Source organism: Camellia sinensis, chromosome 7 (genome assembly GCF_055761805.1).
Source record: "Camellia sinensis isolate YWXY chromosome 7, ASM5576180v1, whole genome shotgun sequence".
NCBI classification, from domain to species: Eukaryota; Viridiplantae; Streptophyta; class Magnoliopsida; order Ericales; family Theaceae; genus Camellia; species Camellia sinensis.
Window position 1 is genome coordinate 1,746,276 of NC_138967.1, and position 18,014 is coordinate 1,764,289.

Below are 18,014 nucleotides of genomic sequence, written 5' to 3' on the forward strand. Positions count from 1 at the left end.
CACAAAACATATATTTAAAAAGTTTTAAAAAAATTTCATTATCAAAACGAGGGCTAAGTGTGTAAAACAAATTCACTTATGACTTATGAGTAAATAAATCTGATTTGTAAGACTTATTTTTAAATTTATCTCTCTGTCTCTTTCGCTCATCTCTATTCTCTTTATCTCTCTCGCTCATCTCTCTTCTCTCTATCTTTGTGTCTCTCTGTCTATCACTCTCTCCCTCATCTCTGTGTCTCTCTGTCACCACCCATCTCTGCTATCACCTTCACCATTACTGCAAACACCATTCCACCACCACTATTACTTCTACTGTCGCTACTTCACCTCTACGACTACCATTACTACTACTATCGCCACTACTCTACTACCACCACTACTACTACTACCATTACCTCTCTTCCACCATCGCCACTCCATCTCCTCTACCACTACCACAACTTCACTACTAATCTCCTTTGCCGCCACCGCCGCCACCACCACGACCATCACCTCTTATCCACCACCTTCACTATTGCTCCATTTCTCTACCACAAAAAATTAGTTTCTGGTTTTTAGTAACAAAAAAAAAAAAAAAAATGAGCCGCAGACAAAATTTTTTTTATTAAAATATTACCCTTGCTTCTTCAAAATAAAAAAAAAATTTATTAAAATAAAAATGAAACAAATAAATTTTCAACCTTAGTAATTAAAAAAAATGAAAAATAAAAAAAAAATTCATCAACTACAAAAAAATGAATTTATTTTAACCAAAAAAAATTTATTTTCCCGCTCTTTAATTCCCCCATTTCTTTTCCCCCTTTTATTTCTCATGATCTCAAATCATCAATCCCCAATCCCTTAAACAAAAAATTCCCAATTTCAAAAATCCCCCAAAAATTACCTCTACTTCTACCAAATAAAAAAATAATAATAATTTTTTTTCATTAAAATATAAATAAAACAAATAGATTTTCAACCTTAGTAACTAAAAATAAATAAAAACAAAAAAAGTTTCATTAACTACAAAAAAATAAATAAAAATAAAAATAAAAATAAAAATTATTTTAATAAAAAATAAAGAAAATGACTAGCTCTCCTCTTCTTTTTCTTTTTCGTTTTCCCGCTTTTTTAATTCCCTCCTTTCTTTCCCCCCTTTTGTTCCCCAACCCCTTTAACAAAAATATCCCCAATTTCAAAAATTCCCAAAATACTATCTCTCTCTCTCTATCGACTGCAAGCAGCGGCAAGGGGGGACGACGGCGGCCAACGAGCGACGACGGTGAGCAGCGATTGACGACGGCTAGCAGCTGCAGCAGCAGTGGCGGTGCGGCATCTCAGATACCTTTGCCGATACCTTCGTCGTTGGGTAAGCCTTCTTCTCTCATGATATACAGAGTTTGGTGCATTGTTTCCTAATTTTGTTTATTTATTTCTCTTTCAGAAATATAGGTTTATTTATTTCTCTTTCAGAAATATAGGTTTTATTTATTTATCTCTCATGACATACAAACTTGGTTCTTTTGTTTATTTATTTCTCTTTCAGAAATTAATCGAATCGATTCGTAAACTTATAGCTAACCTTTTTCTTTCTTTTTTGTCTTTTTTTTTTTGGGTGTGTTGGTGACAAGTGAAACAACAAAGACTTACGTCGAAGATCTGATAATCTGACAGAAACCCGCATCGAAATTTGTTGATTTTCGTGTATATTTTGCAATTTTGATATCTGGGTCGTTCTTCGATTTGTGATGGGTTGGAGATACAGGGCTCGTTTCTTCCTGATTGCTGCTGTTGTAATCATTTGGGTCACCTCTACAGAAGTCACCCAGGTGGTCATACTTCTTTCTCTAATTTCATTTCTAGTTTAAGGTTTTAAAATTCTGTATTTGCAATGTATGTTCTGCATGTTTGTATGCATAGCTCATGTACCTTCATTTATATGGTGAAGTTTATACATTTGCCTAAGTTGATGAATTCTTGATTGTTTTTGAGGAATTGCCAATGAGATTTGAATTAAAAGCCTGAAATGTCAATTGGGATTCAAATAAAAAGTAAAAGATTCAATAACACTAGTTTGATTGTTAAAAAGCTTATTGCAACTATTCATTTTCGTGTGTACCCCCAGAAAAACTGGAGGAAAATAAAGCAAAATAGAAGTGAAAACTTAAATACTTTGGACTGTCTTGGTTTTTGGAAAAAAGGGAAAGATTTTATTCCATGTGGAAAAAATTGAATTATCTGGAAATAACATGAAAATAAGATGGAAAATCATTGGAAGTTGGAACTAAGAAAGAAATATGCATTGGAGGTTGGAGGCCTGAACAGAGTTTTGAATTTTTTTATTTTCCCAAGGCCCCTCAATAACCCTTCTCTAATTAGCCTATTGATATATGCCCAAGGCATGCACTTTAAGTACTGAAAAATCCTTCACTTTTCTTTTTTTTCCCTGATGAACTGTTGTTTTGTGGCATAAATATGCAAGAACTCATTAATTTAAAGTGGTGTTTCATGTGTCCTCAATTGACTGTAAAAGTATGCTTTATTTTTTTTCTCCATTTTTTATTCATATGACTAATGAATTACTAATAAAAAAGGGCTTAACTGTTAAGGGAGTCTAATGCAATTATGTCAAAAGTGTAGGGCTAATTGTATTTTCCCTAACTTAAGGGAGGTGAGGTGAGTGTAATTTGCCCTTAAATATTTGATCCATCAATGTTTTTATATTTTGTTCCTCGTAATTAATGTTTTATATTTGATCCATCAATTATGTAAAGAAGAAGAAAAAGAAGAATGGTCATGTTTTAATGTTTTATTTATAATGTTTTAATGGTCATTTTTTTCTTTTGGGAGCCAAAAAATCAACTAGGATTTACACGTAGTTATGGGTCAGAATCCCTCAGAACTATCACGTCTCATAGCCAATTCTGCTGCACAGATAGCACAAATCTGATAGCCTTGCCATAGGTTGTCAAGGGTTTTTCTTATAAGTGAGAGCCCTTTAGGTAGGGTTCATTTAAATTTATCATCAGTCTGACTCAGTGAGAGAGAGAGAGAGAGAGAGAGAGAGAGAGAGAGAGAGAGAGAGAGAGAGAGAGTGAGTTTCTATCAATAACATCCCTAGTGCTAGGAGTTTCGTGCTATTTGTTTTGACTTTTATCTTTTTGTTTATACGAGGACTTCTTGTCCTCTTTCCTTCTTCTTGCTTTTTTATTAAAATTCTTTATTGAAGCTCAAAGAAAAAAAAGTGTTTCTATCAATAAAAGTCTCATGAGAATCATATTTCCACTTGTGCAACCTCTCCAATGAATCTTCAAACTGTTTGTAGTTGTCAGATTACCTATCGGCAAACCACTTATTTATACCAAAAAGAGGGTTATAGAGAAGTTCATCTCTACCACTGTCAAGTCCTTCCACTTTTGAAGCACCATGAGATAACACTCGTAACTAATCAAGGCACTTGTTCCAGAATTCTCTGACCATCCTCTTCTTTGTTAAAAGAGCATGTATACATATATTCTCTGACCATCCTTCCACTTTTGGGATTCATGTTAAAAGGAATTAGAAGAACAAAATGTGTGATTTACCTAATGATGATTAAGGGAAACTAAGGAAATATATGCCACTCTAGGTTTGGCCCAGTCTGGGTATTGGGATTAATTTGGCCATCCCAAATCCAATCCTTAAAAACATTCAAACTGCAGTCTCGCCTGTTACGTTGTTATATATGGCTGTAAAGTGAATTTGACTGATATGTTAATATTTTGTAAACTTTCCACTGATATGTAATTTTCCCTTAGTAGTATTAGTTCAAATCTTAATCCTATACAATGTAAGCTAGGGGGCTGAAAAAATGGCCATGTGAGGTGCATATTATCCCTATGAATGGAAGTAGATGGAGAATGACGTCTTTATTGATTTAATTTTTCACTAGCTTGACTTCCACTCACTCGTGCTTCACTAGCTTGACTTCACTCAATTGTACTGTGTGGGTTGAGAAACATGGCTAGTGTGAATGCAATGGTCATGTTTTAATGTTTTAATGTTGTGCGAAGGTATTTTTCATGTTTTAATCCTTTTTATTTTCTGATTACACTGAGAAGTTTGAATGGTCATGACCGCTGGACACATTGAAGTATTGCTAAAGTTTTGTTCATTTTTTTGGTACATCATACATATGTTTTTGGTACATCATTTTTTTGAACGCTGGACATATTTGGTACATCATACATACGTTTTTAAAAAATAAAATGAGATTAAAAAAATTGGGCCCTAGAAGATTTGAGTCCTAATATTGTTCCAGAGACATATTTTAGATCTTGTGATGGATGTAAACCTCCTTCCGAACAAATTGTCCTACAATTGGCATTTGATTAAGTGCAACTTTGGATCTTGTGACCATTCTGGTTGAATAAGTTGGTATGATTCCTTTTATTTATTTTTTTGTTAGTGCACATCATCCAATAGTGATTTCCCTATAAGCCATGCTAGTCAACTTTCAAATCCGTTCCTTAGTTTGCCGCTTGAATTTGGAAAATGTGAATCATGTGGTGCTGCGGAACCCGGGACATGCGAAGGTATTTTTCATGTTTTAATCCAATTTATTTTCTGATTACATTGAGAAGTTTGAATGGTCATGACCGCTGGACACATTGAAGTATTGCTAAAGTTTTGTTCATTTGTTTACCTTTCAAGTCACTTTGGGTATATAGAATTACCAATTCCAGTATATCATCCTTCCCATGTGAGCGAACTAAAGCGGTTGTTGAGCCTGGTTTGCTTTAAGTTCTTGAAGTTGAGAAGTGGGAAGGTAATGGATATGTTTATAGAAGGCTTCACGTAAAATCTATTTGTCATAAGTAATTAAATCCTTTTGCTTTCTTGATTGAGAGGGTAGCAGATTATTGTGTTGTGTTATGGAAAGTGTAAGTTTCTGCCACTGCATCCTCAGAAGTCATGCTCTGCCACTAATATTAACTTCAATACTGTTTACTCCTCTTAGGACTGCCAACATTGCTTTATACTTGTCTTTATAAGTTTCTATTACTTTTTTGGGGTTTATTAGTTTGCATGCTTCTATTACACTTCGTGCCATATCCACTGGAGCTTGTTGCACAGAATCCTGCTTTCTTTGTGTCTTTTCATTGCTCCTTGATATTTGATTTCCTCTCTTATGTGGTGAAACATAATGTCACTAAGATATATGCCTATGCTAGTTGCTCATACTATTGTTTTGTGCTTGGACCAGTTTATGCAGATGGAAGTATTTGTCTGGATATTCTAATTTGTGGTGCCTTTTGCCCTGCCCTCTCTACCACTGCATATCATGCTCGAGGTTAGGTATTTGCCCCTGATTTGTGTGCAGTCTAGATCTGGAAAATATCTTATCAAGTAGTAGATAGATCGAACCCACCTTGATGCTTCTCACAGTTCATAATCTGAAATCTTATTGAATTACTTCCCCTTATTTGTCTTACATGCAAGTCTTCAATCCACTACTTATATTGCTTTCTTGGATTTTATCTCGTAGTTATTACCCTTACTTTAGGAGTCATTTGGAAAGGAATGAAACTTGTTTTGAAAACAGGTGAAGACACCTTTTTGTTTCAAATTTTGGAAAACTTTCAGATTGTTCCCCCTCCTTTTTTTTTGGAAACGAAAACAGCTGCAAACATGTCTTTGTTTGTAATTTTCAAAATTTTGAAAACAAAAATGTTACAAAACTGGCATTTTCCTTTTGTTTCTACTGATTCACAATGTCCTAAATCTGACTGGTTCTGAAGTAGGCTAGTTACGGAAATTCATACAGCTGTTTGAAACTTAATGAAAATTCCTGATGTGTGTTTTGTTGAATGTCGGACAGTTCCCTCCCAGTGGCATTATGCAGCCAGGAGGTCACTACTTGCAGCAACACCAACAAGCTCAGCAGATGACTCCCCAATCGCTCATGGCTGCACGTTCTTCTATGCTCTACAGCCAACAACAGTTCTCGGCACTGCAACAACAGCAAGCCTTGCACAGCCAGCTTGGCATGAGTTCCGGTGGAAGCAGTGGACTTCACATGCTTCAAAGCGAGGCTAATAGTTCTGGAACCACCGGTGGGGCACTCGGAGCTGGAGGGTTTCCTGATTTTGGGCGTGGCTCCACTAGGGAAGGCTTGCAGGCTTCTGGAAGGGGAAAGCAAGAGATCGGATCTTCTGAAGGGCGAGGTGGCGGGAGCTCAGGAGGACATGGTGGTGAGGGGGGCGAGTCTCTTTATTTGAAGGCTAGTGAAGATGGTAATTGAGAGGTAAGACGTTCTTGGCTTAGTGACCTATTTTAACTTCTGAACTTGTAGGTAAGTTTAGGCAGGATGATTAAGTATTTTGAAAGAACGGAGGATTAGCTGCTAGTAGACTTCTAGTTATGTGATACAAACTGTCAGGATTGCTTTCCAAGCTCAGGTTTTGTGCCTGAAGTTTTAAGATGATGTGTGTTATATGATAGTGTATTATGTAAATCATGTAGGTTATATGATGGTGTGCTTTGATCTTTGTTAACTGTGTTTGTTTCTGCTTTCTTGATTTTCTTGAATTGGTTCAATCACCACCTTCACAACTGCCTTTTTTTGTTTTGGGTGTGGCTTTACTGTTACTTTCATGACTTGGGTTTGACATAAAAAATTTGCATTTAGAACTTCAATTTGGTCCCAAACCTGATTATCCAGTGAATTTCCCTGTTTTAGTATAGTTTGGTGAGCAATTGTAAATCATTTTCCCAAATTTCTCAGCTTTTTGCCAACATCTCGTTGATTTCTGTTTTTTAATTAAAATATATGAAGCATATTATAGCTACCCTGGACATTACTATTGTATCAGATTTTTTCAGTATCAATGGAGCAATAATTGTGGCCTTGTGTTTATCTTTTGTTTAAGCAGAATGCTTGATGTTGGAGTATTTACCGAAATAAACAAATAAAGAGTCATCACCATGAAAAATATCGGATTTGACTAATTCAGCAAATTAGCTTACAATCATGACGGATGTCCAATGTATTAAGGCATGTTTGGCATAATTTTAAAAAGTCAAAAAGTTATTATTTTATTTAAGTCACATCATCTTTTTATTATATCATTTTAAACTCAATTCATTCTCACCTCATATTTCATAAAAAGTCAAAAAGTACACTTATTTAGATCATTCTAAAAATCACCTTTAAATGTGTTTTACATATTACATTTTTAAATATATGAATATACAATGTGTTTTGAAAATGTGTTTTAAAATGTGTTTTGCTTCAGCTTTACTCTTCTCACAACAAACTGCTGTGAATGATTCATTCAAGTGATGATTATGCCTAATTTTGTGAGTTTGTTCTTCTTTTGAATTTGGGAAAATTACTACATGAATCGATTTGGATTTGAAATTTTATTTCTTTATTTCTCAAGTATATTCGTTATAGAATATGATTAGTCAACATTCAATTCGTGATTAATGGGTATAAACTTCACTAAAATTGTAAAACAATTCATGTCAAATATTTGGGACACTAAACAAGCTTAGTTATAGATTAATTGAGAGAGAGAGAGAGAGAGCATGGCTTCAAACTTGGTCTTTTGTTTTAATTAATGTTTTTAGAGTCTGCTTTTAGGTTTCCATATATTCTTGGATTTTTTGCATTTATGATTGTCATTATGTTGCTATGCCTCCATGGTTATTTGCATTATTTTGAAACGTATTTACTTCGCTGAATTGTTATGCTCATGGGTCATGGCATTGGTATAGTTATTTTGAATTGCTTTGTATAATCTCTTTCATGGTTAGTCAATTATTGTTATTATTATTATTTGTAGTTCATTTGCATCTGTTCAGGTTTTCCTTAATTTCTTTTCCCCTGTCTTTCATTTGCATTTGTGATTAATGACCTTTGTGTCTTAATTTCTTTTTCTTTTTTCTCTATGCAAAAACCTATGTTAGTTAAACCTATGTTATGTAATAACTGTATTAATTTGTTTTCTATCCAAACTCGGATCTAATAGATGTTAGTTGTTGCTGTAAAGTGAGAAAATTAGAAAGATTAATAACAGAGGATGAAATGATTGATAACCATAGAGATGTGGACAGCAAAGTAGGTTTATTTTCTATAAGGTTCTCATAGGTGTTTTCTATTATTTAGATGGTTTTATATATATTCTATCAACATAATTGTTGAATTAATCATTGAGAAATGAGTTATAATTGATAATGTAAATAGAGTCTTAATGCTCAAATGACTAACGACATTCATGGCAAGGTAATAATTCAGTAAATAGAGTCTTAATGGCAAGGTAATAATTCAGTAATAATTCAGTAATAATTCAGTAACGACATTCTCAGATGTGTTTTTTCATTTATAGTTTCATTTATAGTTTGAACCCATGTTGGCCACTCCATGCATACTATCCCTTGGATTTAGTGTGGCAAAATAGCAGCCAACCTTTCATTAATTGTTAACAGGCTCATAGATATAACATAACAACTTGGGGCACGTGTTTATGCGTGGTGTGTATTAAATTCATACTGTGCAATCATTTTACTAATAAATAAATGAGCAAAACTGGCAAATGCATGTAATAAACTCAGCAGTTTGTCAATTGTTCAAGCATGACTCTACCATACCAAATAGATATAACTTCTAGGAATGTTTTGATTCCACAAAGCTACTGGTCACTAGTTCAGGTATGATGTTTTTTTGATTTTTCCCATTTTTCTCATTGCAGTCATTGCTCTGTGATCCAAACCCAAACCCAAGCCCAAATGCAGGTTTCCCCTTTTTCTCATTTCAGTCAATGCTCTGTGATCCAAATGCAAACTCACCTGCAAATTCAGAAGCAGCATTGTTGTTTTGTGAGAACAAGCGTGAATACAACCGGAGGGTGCGTGAAATTGTTGAGCAGAGCTGGACAGAAGACTAAATCTCTCTTGCTTTGGGTGTTATAGGACGTAATTAAGCTGCTTCAAATCACTAATCTTCCTCGTTGTAGGTGGCTGGTCTGATTTTCTCTGGTGTTTGTGTATCATTGCTGTATTAATTACAAATGTAATAGAAAGTATTATGTTTACAGGTTGTAATTTAAATTATTGACGTTGGTTATTCATGTATTATGTATGTGATTTAAATCATGGTTATTCATGTATTATGTTGAATGCTTTAATGGTTGATAATATATTTTAGTGTTGATGGATTATATTATTTATACAGGGTACATGTAATATAAATGAATACAGGTTGTTTACAATTTTTTTTTTTTTTTTTTAAAAAAAAAAACATAAAATTATTTGGCCACCAAATGTTTTGGTAGCCAAATAGGTAATCAAAAGTTTTGGCTACTAATAATTTAGTAGCAAAAACATAACCCAAAACGTTTTTGCCACCAAATAATTAGTAGCTAAAAAATTTGAGAATGAGAGAAATAAACTATTGGCTACTAAATTTTTTAGTCACGGAAAAAATGGTATCATTTGGCGACTAAAACTTTTGGTGGCAAAAAGTAAAGAAATGAATCTTAATAGGTTTTTGGCTACGAACAGTTTTAGTCGGCAAAAGTCACCACGCCTAAGGTAGAACTTTTAGTGACTAAATGGTTAGTAGCCAAAAGTTTAATAAAATGAAAAATAATATTTTTGGCGACTAAATTCTTTAGTCCCTAAATGTAGTAATGTTGTCACTAAAACTTATTCCCGACAAAAAATTTTAGTCGCTGAAAATTTAATTTATTTTATTTCAACACTTTTGGCGACTAAATATTTAGTCGCCAAAACATACCCTTTCCCGACTACTCAGAGTTTGGTAGCCGAATGTTCACTTTTGGCGACTAATATTTTAGTCGCCAAAAGATAACCTTTGCCGACTAACCAGAGTTTAGTAGCCAAAACGTTCACTTTCAGCGACCAAAAATTTTTTAGTCGCCAATACTATCGCCGACAGCGTATAGGCGACTAGTTTGGCGACAAAATATTTTAGTCGCTAATTGTTTCGGCGACCAAAAATGGGGCTTTTGGCGACCAATATTTTGGTCGCCAAAAGTGGCATTTCCTGTAGTGTTAGACCTTTTCAATAACCAGGCTACCCTCTTGAAAGCCAGCAAAACAAGCACCTCATTGGACCTTTTCCAAGGAATCCTTCAACCAGAATAACAGTTTAAGTGTTGATTGAAAATCACATTCACATGTTTTGTAGTTCATCAAAAACCACCTTGCTCAGCTAGTGAAAAGTTGACTGATATGTATCTCGGGGTCGGACACATCAAATCTCTAAATAAAGGATACGTGGACTTGGCTAAAATTTATCCAAAAATTAGATATGGGTATGTGGATACAACAAAAAGATTAAAAACGTTAACAGGTGTCTCTTCCTATTATGATTTTTTTTTTCTCCTTCATCCTGTATTTTTTTTGGGTGCTGAATCTGATTTTTTTTGTTATATTACTGTGGAATTTTGGTTAGGACTATGTGAAACTGGTTGGATTAGAGTTTGGTAATATGAAGAACTCCAAAAGCAAACCCAATATATATTTTCGTTATAGAATTATTGAGGCCCAAACACAGTGATAAAGTGTGTGTGTCTTCTCTAAAATAAAATCAAATACTTTGGGCTTAATGATCTTTGCCATCTGCCCCATGTGACTACAGCAGCCTACTAAATGGATTGATTAAAAAAAAAAAAGAAGCAACAATGGCTTCTTCTTCAATCGATTTACTTGACTGATTATTGACAATAATCAGTCTTTACCATTATCTCAATTCCACCAACAAATATCGATTTACTTAAAGCATAGAGAAGCATAGAGAGAAAGAGAGAGAGAGAGAGAGAGGGAGAGAGGTACCGGAGAGCTCCCATGGGAGTTCGAAGCAGAGAGAGAAAGAGAAGACAGCGGCGTCAATGTAGAATTTGAGGAACCTGATGATGATGAAGGTGGCTGTGGTGGTGGAAACCCTAGCCTTCGGTGACCCAATCGAAGCACAATGTCGCGATTCACAATCGGAAACCCTACCTTGCGAGTGGGAGGATTGCGACTTGAAGACACTGAGAGAGAATGGGGGAGAGGCAGAAATCGAGGCCAGCGTCGGGAGCGAGCGCAAGAAGGAGGGTAGGAAAGAAGAACAGAGAGGGAGAGAGACAGAGAGGGAATGGGAGGAGACGAGTTAAACCAAATTACCCCAATCTGGGTTCGATTGATGCAACAGTGTGTGAAGTAGAAAATTACCCCAATTTAGAATTTTTTTCTGAAATTCAATTCCCGCCCCAGGTTTCAAATTTCCCCCAAAACTTTTGGCGACCAAACTGTCAAATTAGTCACAAAAATAGGTTCTTTCGCTGACAAATTTTTTTAGTCGCCAAATCTCAATCAACGGCGACTAAAATATTAGTCGCTAAAAGTACTAATTTGGCGACTAATTTTTTTTGGTTGCTGAAAATAAGTTTTTCGCGACCAAATTTTTGGTCGCCAAAAAATATGTGACTCCGCGACCAAATTTTTAGTTGGTCGGCAAAAGTATACCACTTTCTGCGACCAACATATTTTTTGGTCGCCAAAATATAACCTTCTGCGACCAATAAAATTTGGTCGCCAAAATTAATGATCATTCGCGACTAATTAATATTTGGTCGCCAAACGTCATTTTTTTGCAACCAAAATTTTTTTAGTCGGTAAAAGTGGTCGCAAAATGTGTAAATTCTTGTAGTGTCCAATGCCACTATTTATTTTTCGTATTTGGATTTTGGATGTGGTGGGCCCTTTCCCATTTTGATTTCTATACACTTCTGTAAAATTATTGATTTTTTGTTTTAATTTTATGGGAATTTGATTTTTAAGGGAAATTACAAACCAAAAAAAACGAAAACAAAACTATTGGATTTGACGCTGCTAACAAATAATACCTTTGCGTGTTTGTGTGTGTGTGTTTTAAATTTTTTTTAATTTAAGTATTGATAGAATCGCAACTGTCCATCCATCTCTATTTAGAGGCATTACAAAGAATGATAATTTTGTCAATTTACCAATCCATCTTCCATTTCCTTTTTTTCTCAAACACCACCACATTTCACTACCATAACAACCACCACTATCACCAGCCATAACCATGCTCTACTCCTAGTCCCTTCATCCACCATTGCTACCACCCAACCCACTTCCTCCACCATTTTCACCATGTCCCACCACTACATGCTTCCTCCACCATTGTCACAAATCCCCACTCCTCATGCCTTCATTGTCACCCTGTAAATAGTAATTTAAAGTAAAAAAACAAATAAATGATTTCCCCAATCAATAACCTTTTCTGCCTGCATGATCGGCTCATAATAGTTCGAACGCACCTCCATGAAATTTTGCTGATCGCGAAACACTTATTGACAATGTCCTTGCTCTTTATGGGACATATTGTTAGGAATTGAAACAATTTAGAAGACCAAAAGTATAATTTGACTAACTTACAATAAAAAATTTTAAAATTGTGGAATGGTAGCTTCTTAATATGGTTTTCACACAATTAATTTGTGCTTGATTTCACAAGTACTTCATGATTAACAGCACCAATTAGTTAAATTTCATAGCTTTGTCATATATTAATGAAGTTGATAACTTCAAATCATACAAATTAAGTAGCATACAAAGAGGACTGCATTTCCAATCGCAATCCTATATGTATTAAAAGCTGATACAAAATAACACACTGGCTAGCTAGATACATCATACATATATGTAGTTAGATACATACATGTAATCTTATTATAATAGATATTTCAATAATATGTAGCATACAGGTGATGGATTTATTATCAATCTTCCTAAAATTAAGCTGCAGATGGTGCAGAAATGTAGTCATGAGCAACACCAGCATCTTCCAGCAACTGCAGAATTAAAAGTGGCTCTTCAGATCCATCCTCTGAGCTGTTCTTGTAATCCAACAACTCATCTGTGTATATCTCCCACCATTTCTCTACAAGCTTTTTTATGTCATCTCTCTGCATGTTCTCTTCCTGTCCAGTGTACCTCCATGGCTTTGATCCCTGTAATTATATATATAATACAATATTTCAACAAAAAACAAACAGACATGTATTAACAGTGAGTAAGTTACACTCTAATTAGGAGCTAGCTCGAATAGTAAGTCGCCAGATAAACAACAAAGAGGCCTTAGCTTCCAATCCCTACGTAACCCAATATGTGAGATTAACGCGATACATATCCGTAATTTTATCATTGTCTCACCGAAAATGGGTTCAAAAGGTTCCTCGTTATCAAAAAAATAGTGAGCAAGTTACAGATTAGAATGGTACTGTTACAATACACCTTTTTTTGAGAGCATATCATGTATACCTACTATTTTGGATATAACTAACAATAGTTTAACACATAATTTAAGATCACTTCGGGGCAAAATCAAAACTACCAATTTAAGGTATAATTTATATCACTTTAGAATATGATCAAAGAATGCTTTAAATCATAATTAAAGTTTATCCACTTTGATTTGACATTAGTGGACCCTCAAGTCATAAGTTACGCCACATGGCATGTATTGTACCAAAACACTCGGCCATGTATTACATTCAAACTTAAAATTTGTCGAAAGCAAAGATTGTAACCCGTGTAGATAATTCAATAGTAATAGAGTTCGTCTTCAAATGAACTATAAATTCGAAAGTCTTAAATGTGACTCTTTGATATTGCATCCACTTAAAAAATGTGGTTTGCAAGAAAGTGATATAGTATCCAAAATTTACTTTGCAGTGATGGTCCAACATGGTCCTACCTAGGATCTTCATCATCCAAAATAAAAAATAAAAAGTAAAGATTGTATCAAACAATTTTGTTACTAGCCAAGATATTCTTTCGTGTCTTGGATCGTCTGTCTTCATTTTTTGTCGTAGTTCTATGTTCCAAACATTATATGTTCAGATAATGAGAAAAGATGATCTCAATCTCATTAATATGATATAAATTTTGGTGTTGTACTCACCGCAGCACAATAGTGAACAACCTTCGCTTTGTCAAGGTCTATATTCTCAGAGTGTCGCCACAACAATGCCAAAACAAGATTGTAAGTTGGAGGGATAGGGCGGTAGGTATCCCTAAAGTACATGTTCAAGAAGTCCTGCCAAAAAAACAAAAAAAAGTTGTGTAATTAATACTTCTTAGTACAAGCTTCAATATGTCACCAACTCAATATCAGTTTTTAAAATACATAATGTTTTCTCTGTATCAGCCGATATATGACTGTATTATCAATACTAGTATGTATCCTAATACCATTATTTAAACAGTGCTCACCTCAAGACTTGAGGATGCTATGAAGTTTTAGCTATTACCTGTTCTGCAAATGAAGTAGGAAGCGCGACCTTGAGGGTCTCCAAGAGGTCATTGTAAGTTGAGAGTTTAGGCTCGAAGATGAACATGCCGGCATTGAAGTACAATGGCGGTGGTGCACCCATCTCCGCTGGCCACTGCACCTTTTCTGGGCATTGTTGACAGTAACCTATCTTGAATTGAGGTGTATTGCTCCAAGTTTTTTCGCAGAAACAGTCCATAACAGCATAGAAGTACCCATCAGGATAGTCAAAGAGGTGATCAATGTTGCCAAATACTTGTATATCTCCATCTAAATATATCATCTTGCTATACTCCACAAACTACAATAACAAATTAATCAATACACATAAGACTCATTCTTTTGTGTCTAATAAAAAGAAAGTTTAATAAAAAAAATTCATTTATGTGTAATGTTGTAATTCAACTCAATCGCGTCCAACTACTTGGAATCAGCCATATGTATTATGTCCTGTCATTCTGCTTGATCAAGAACCATATATTTAAAAATTATTAGACATTCATAATTTTGTAAATTATAACCAAATTAAAGAAGGAAAAAAAAAAAAAAAAAAAAAAAACAAGAGAAAAGAAAAGAAAAGAAAATGAGAAAATGAGAAAAAAAACAAGAGAAAAACAAGAGAGGATTAAAACCAAAACAAGAAAAGAAAATGAGAAACATGTAATAAAAAAAAAAAAAACATGTATGCATGGACAATATATGTAAATTTAGTGTTAGCAAACATGAAGCAAATTAACATGATGTGCAAGAATGGATATTGATGTGTACCTCCCAAATACGAAGTTTAGAATAGTTAATGACATAATATGCCATTGCAAATTGAGTTTGATTCTCCGGTGGATACACTGGCTCAATCTCCCGAATGATACATCCCTGGGATCGAAGGATCTCTCGATGCTCATCCGGGACATCAGGCAAAATTGCCACCACAAGTGGGTATGGAGTCTTTGTCTTCCTTAAACCCTTGGCCAAACCCACAACTCCTTTCACATAGTCTCCATTGCCGGCCAAGAAGGTGACATAAGCCCTCTTTGGCAAGTTCTTGATTTCTTGATCCAATGTTTCCTTCATAGGCATCTTGAAACAGATGGAAGATGAAGAGATTTAGCTATATAGAACAATTAATGAACACAAAGAAACTAAGGCCTTGAAGAAGATGAATGGTGCATGGACCCTTTATATAGCCCATTACTTGGGGGGAATAATCTACAAATATATATAAATTGATTACAAAATCGAATATAGATTGAAGACAAGATTTTTTAGAAGTAGAATCTTATATATTTATGTGTATTTTATACACAAAATGCATTTTGTATATATATTATTTTCATATCTGTAAATTTTTTTAAAAGTTTTTGAATGCTATGACACGTGGCTTCTTTTGGCAACACCTTTGATTTTATATATTCAATCATCGCATAGCTAAAGTTTTGGACACGTATTTGACTCCTTGGAATGTTGTGAATTATTTGTGTATACAATGAATACACATATGTAAGAAAGTTACAATTGTGATTTTTTTTGTGTGTGTGTGTGTGTGTTTTCTGTTTTTTTGATCAGATACATACAATTGTGATTGACGATTACCTGTGAAGTTTTGTTGTTTTCCTTTGCAAGGCCACTTGTATGGATTGCAATTCTTACTCTATTTACTATTTAGACCCGTTATATTATGCGTGTATAATAAAATTCACTATGAAGAAGGGTTATTATTTGGTTGTGTTAGATTTAATAGCTCTATTAATACGAATAGTAAAGTTTATCATCTATTTCATACAATGAATTATTATTGAATAGTGATATCTATATGGATGATAATGCAGTATCACTTATTAAATTAAATTTTTACTTGATAACTAGCTAAAGCCATATTTATATATATATATATATATTAAAATTAAAATAAAAAACGAGAATAGAAAAAAATGCGGGGTTACTTTTTTTTAGGAATTTCATATTTAAAATTCTAAAGCTACATGAAAAGGGGATTTATTTTTGTGGCTTTGAGAAGACAATGTTCCATACGATTTGAACACTGTAGCGTAGGCTAAGCTACTATGAAGAGATACATGTCGTTTACTACAGCACATACCAAAAAATAAAAATAAAAAATAAAAGTATAATGATTCACTATGCTTGGTTACCACTTTTTAAAAACACTTTTCAGAAAATTCTACTTTCTTATTTTTCGTATTTTTTTGTTTTTATTGAATTTTTTTAATATTTTGAGCAATTTTTTTAATTTTTAGACATACCTAACATAAATATATCTAAAAAGTAAAAAAAAATTGAAAAAAATCTTTTAAAAATTCACTAAATACCAAAAATACAAAAAAAAAAAAAGAGAAGAGAATTCAGTATATTTTTTGTATTTTTATGTATTTATTAATTTTTAAAAATATTTTTTCACAAATTTTTTACTTTTTAGATACATCTAAGTAAGGTGCATCTAAAAAAGTAAAAAAAATATTTAAAATTTTAAAAATATTCACTAAAAACAAAAAAATACGAAAATCAAAAAATTCAGTTCTCAAAAAACTTAATTCAAAAAATTCAAACTAAGCACACTGAATGGTAAAGAAAAAAATGAAGGTATACATACAATATTGATTTGAGTAAACATTTAAATTGCTTTTAAGATATTATCAAAATTAGAAATGTAATATGTCATCTTATAAGTATATCTTATCAAACAAAATTTTGAGTCTGATAAATGTTAGAGGCACTGCCAATCATGATATGAAAGTATTGCTCACTATAACTTAACTGAACAATTAGCTTCACAAGTTTGTCTATATGAAAGTATTGTTCGCTATAACTTAATTGAACAACTAACTTTACAAGTTCATTCATTTAGAGTCTAACTCAAAAGTCATCTTAAATTTAAAAGTGTTGTACCCAATCTTATAAATTCATTTTAAACAGTGGAATTTTTTATTTTTTCATTTTCTTTGATGCAAATCCTTTTTTGTGTTTGATACAATTTTTTTCTTTTTTGTCCGACTTGTACTAAAAAAGAGTTGATCAAAAATGTAATTATTTCAAGTCTATCCAACTAAAATAATATTTGTTTTAAAAATTATTTGCAACGGATATGAGATGCCAACACATATAATAATAACAATGATGGTGGTGGTGGTGATCATGCGAAAGGAAAGCATGTCATTTTCATATTTTTATCCTTTATTCCTTGATTCCAATGAATTGTTTTAGACAAGGGGATATCCATTGAATTTGTGAGACAAGTGTACATAATGGTCATACTTGGAATGTGATAAATTATCCTTTTGAATAGGTGGAAGTTGTATAATGGAAGAAGAGGATTACTATTGAATAGGACTGTTATAACTTATAGGGAAAATGAACACGAACAGTGTATGATTGAGAGATTGACACTCATATGATATCCCCAAAAGATAAGAGTTTTCAAACAACTGGAACTTCATAAGTGAGAGGGTAATTTTTGGTGAAAATTAGGCCGAGCTATGAGATGGACTTTATGGCCCAAAGTATGACGGACTGGGTAAAAAGGGCTGAGAAGTTACTCCGGTCCAAGAGAAATAAAGTTACTCCGGTCAAAAGAGATGAAGTTACTTCGGCTCAGGAATTGTAAAGCTACTTCGGTCTGGACAACTTGGAGTTAGTCCGGTCTACGGTCTAGTCCGGTCATAACGTGTTCTGG

The 18,014-nt window shown here is 33.7% G+C and overlaps 2 protein-coding genes across 2 annotated transcripts; one reads left to right on the forward strand and one right to left on the reverse strand.

The window, feature by feature from the left end:
- Positions 1 to 1,220: 1,220 nt before the first annotated feature.
- On the forward strand, positions 1,221 to 9,149 carry LOC145794934 (GRF-interacting factor 1-like). Its single transcript, XM_082877300.1, has 4 exons — positions 1,221 to 1,348; positions 1,611 to 1,808; positions 5,840 to 6,265; positions 8,715 to 9,149. The coding sequence occupies exons 2-3, from the start codon at positions 1,728 to 1,730 to the stop codon at positions 6,260 to 6,262; spliced, it is 504 nt and encodes a 167-aa protein (XP_082733426.1). The 5' UTR covers positions 1,221 to 1,348; positions 1,611 to 1,727; the 3' UTR covers positions 6,263 to 6,265; positions 8,715 to 9,149.
- Positions 9,150 to 12,534: 3,385 nt separating this feature from the next.
- On the reverse strand, positions 12,535 to 15,621 carry LOC114313587 (galactinol synthase 2). The gene is made up of 4 exons (XM_028259967.2): positions 15,098 to 15,621; positions 14,310 to 14,630; positions 13,961 to 14,095; positions 12,535 to 13,007 (listed from the first exon to the last, which is right to left on the reverse strand). The coding sequence occupies exons 1-4, from the start codon at positions 15,404 to 15,406 to the stop codon at positions 12,792 to 12,794; spliced, it is 981 nt and encodes a 326-aa protein (XP_028115768.2). The 5' UTR covers positions 15,407 to 15,621; the 3' UTR covers positions 12,535 to 12,791.
- Between the last annotated feature and the right edge of the window lie 2,393 nt (positions 15,622 to 18,014).

What these genes read in the sequence shown, in the direction of transcription:
- LOC145794934 (XM_082877300.1), top strand. Translation starts at nt 1,728, where the DNA reads ATGGGTTGGAGATACAGGGCTCGTTTCTTCCTGATTGCTGCTGTTGTA. An exon ending in CCTCTACAGAAGTCACCCAG is followed by an intron (nt 1,809 to 5,839) that starts GTGGTCATACTT and finishes AATGTCGGACAG; the next exon opens with TTCCCTCCCAGTGGCATTAT.
- LOC114313587 (XM_028259967.2), bottom strand. Translation starts at nt 15,406, where the DNA reads ATGCCTATGAAGGAAACATTGGATCAAGAAATCAAGAACTTGCCAAAG. An exon ending in CTAAACTTCGTATTTGGGAG is followed by an intron (nt 14,631 to 15,097) that starts GTACACATCAAT and finishes TTGTTATTGTAG; the next exon opens with TTTGTGGAGTATAGCAAGAT. An exon ending in TTGTTCACTATTGTGCTGCG is followed by an intron (nt 13,008 to 13,960) that starts GTGAGTACAACA and finishes ATATAATTACAG; the next exon opens with GGATCAAAGCCATGGAGGTA.